The sequence below is a fragment of the Mandrillus leucophaeus genome, unplaced genomic scaffold, assembly GCF_000951045.1.
Source record: "Mandrillus leucophaeus isolate KB7577 unplaced genomic scaffold, Mleu.le_1.0 Scaffold1, whole genome shotgun sequence".
Lineage (NCBI taxonomy): Eukaryota > Metazoa > Chordata > Mammalia > Primates > Cercopithecidae > Mandrillus > Mandrillus leucophaeus.
Genome location: NW_012098097.1, coordinates 8085609 through 8087845, shown reverse-complemented (window position 1 = coordinate 8087845; position 2237 = coordinate 8085609). Strand labels below are relative to the sequence as shown.

The 2237-nt window shown below is 54.2% G+C and overlaps 1 protein-coding gene across 1 annotated transcript in view; it reads right to left on the bottom strand.

The window, feature by feature from the left end:
• ARMC7 (armadillo repeat containing 7) overlaps nt 1-418 on the bottom strand; it is a 30531-nt gene extending 30113 nt beyond the window's left edge. The window contains exon 1 of the mRNA XM_011964745.1: nt 178-418. Within this exon, the coding sequence (XP_011820135.1) occupies nt 178-418 (241 nt within the window). The remainder of the gene's footprint in view (nt 1-177) is intronic.
• Nucleotides 419-2237: the final 1819 nt, after the last annotated feature.

Sequence of the window (2237 nt, the reverse complement as noted above, 5' to 3'; positions counted from 1 at the left end):
CGCTTTCGGTTTTTCTGGACGCGGAAGCTCTTTAGCCTGCGCTGGAACCCGCTGGGACACGCTTCGCCGAGGGAGGTATGGGCGTGGGTGGGTGTACTGCGAGGAGCAGCCTTGTCTCCCATATCCCATGTCCAGCTGCAAATTATTGCAAAATCTGAACGCAAGAAAGAAACCCACTTGCCGCCCCCGCCAACAGGAAGGCGGGTGAGGGCCTCTCTCGGCTTTCCCGCCCCACTTTTCCCACTCTCCCGCCCGGCCCCCCGGGTCCTCCGCCGCCCCGACGTGGCCCAGAAGCCGAAAGTGAGACACCCATGTCGGTCGGCTGGAATTCCGTGAGGAGCAACTCAGGAGCGCAACGGAGTCTGGCAGCACCCATGTTGGGAGGACGTCGAGGCAGAAGCACCTCCAGGATCCCCATGGCTGGCGGGGCGCGGCCCTGCCTCCTTGACCAGGACGCCCCTTTAGAGCGCGGGCGTCAGCTCCTTACCCACCCCCATCAGTCTTTTGACCCTTTTGCAAAAAGCGTAGCGACCCCGACCCGTCCTCTATCCCAGCCCCGAGGTGAGTCCGCCACCTCTGGACAGAAATCAAAGGGGACGGGGTCATGTCCTGGTGCTTTTTGTCAGCCGGGTGGATGGCGCGCGCCCGGGGCAGCACCGGGGAGCCCGAGGAAGAGCCTTGTTTGTGGCGCTTTCGGGGCTTTCTGGATGCTGAAGCCCTTCGGCCGATTCCTTCTTGAGGATTCTCGGGAAGCAGGTGTGTGATGGATTACTACTCGTGGTTACAGGGAACAAAGCACCAGGGAAGGAGGTGGCCTTACTACACTCCCATCGCGTTTGACAACGTAGGGGTAGAGAGGTGGCTTAGGCTGTGAGTGTCCTGAGAGTGCAAAAGTTGTTAATCTAATTGGAGTCACTTGTGTTAAAAAAAAACAGAACAAAAAAACCCGGACAGAGTCCGAGAAAACCATGACAAGAGGGTTCTCATGCATAAATATCTGATAATGAAAACTATCACAAAGATTCTGCAAAAACCCCAACCTTGCACAAAACATACTTTTGAATGGCCATCTGCCCAGCAACTTTCCTGTCCAACGTTGAACTGGTCACCCTTGTTACTAATTCTTCTACCTAAGGATAATTATCTCAAAACAATTATGTAATCCTATTTTTTCCCTTAAAGCCTTTCTTTCTTTACCTCCCTGAATACCCATATAGTTTACTATGGCATGGATACTACCTTTGCAATGCCCTTTGCCCAAATAGATACTATTTTCTTTGAGAGCGCCTCTCGTATTTAGGCTGACAAAGGCAAGGACCATATCTTAAGTCCTGGGCCTGGATGAAGGCAGAGTGGCCTACACGCTCCAGCCAGCTGCAGCCCCATTGGAAGCAGGCCTCACCTCTGAGGTTTCAGGTCCTTGTGGTCAGCCCCTGCCCTATGCACATCCTCTGACGCAGGAGTTTCAACCTTAGTCTGTGTGCCTAGGCCCGAGGACCCTCACCAAAGCCCTTTGGCTTCTATTGGGAGCCTCCGCAGCCTGGGAGGTGCATGTCACCCCAGGGTGCCCAAGGAGTTTCTCTGCCTCTTGCTGGACAGAGCAGCAAATAGGAGCCCAGAAATAGGGAGAACGGAAGTAAGCTCCATCCTCCCTGCCCGGGAACTGCCCCAGACCCCCTCTAGAGGTTCGCGGGCCGTCAGCTAAGTGGGGATTGCAGATGCAGAATCAGATGGACCACCCCATCCTCCCTCATTGGTCTTCTCCCTTTTTTTTTTTTTTTTGAGACGGAGTCTTGCTCTGTTGCCAGGCTGGAGTGCAGTGGCGATCTCAGCTCACTGCAACCTCTGCCTCCCGGGTTCAAGTGATTCTCCTGCCTCAGCCTCCCGAGTAGCTGGGATTACCGGCAGGCACCACTGTGCCCAGCTAATTTTTGTATTTTTAGCAGAGACGGCGTTTCACCATGTTGGCCAGGACAGTCTCAATATCTTGACCTCATGATCCACCTGCCTCAGCCTCCCAAAGTGCTGGGATTATAGGCATGAGCCACCATGCCCCGCCAGTCTTCTCCCTTCTTAAGGCCTCAGGGAGGGGCTCTCCTTCTTGGGGTAGAATTCCCAGCCCTTGGTAGGTTTTACCTCTGCCCAGTCTCTGGCACACAGTAGATACTCAATAAATATTTAGTGAAGGAATTCTGCCCAGAGATGATTGCTATTCTGCCTAGGAGCAGGTGAGATCA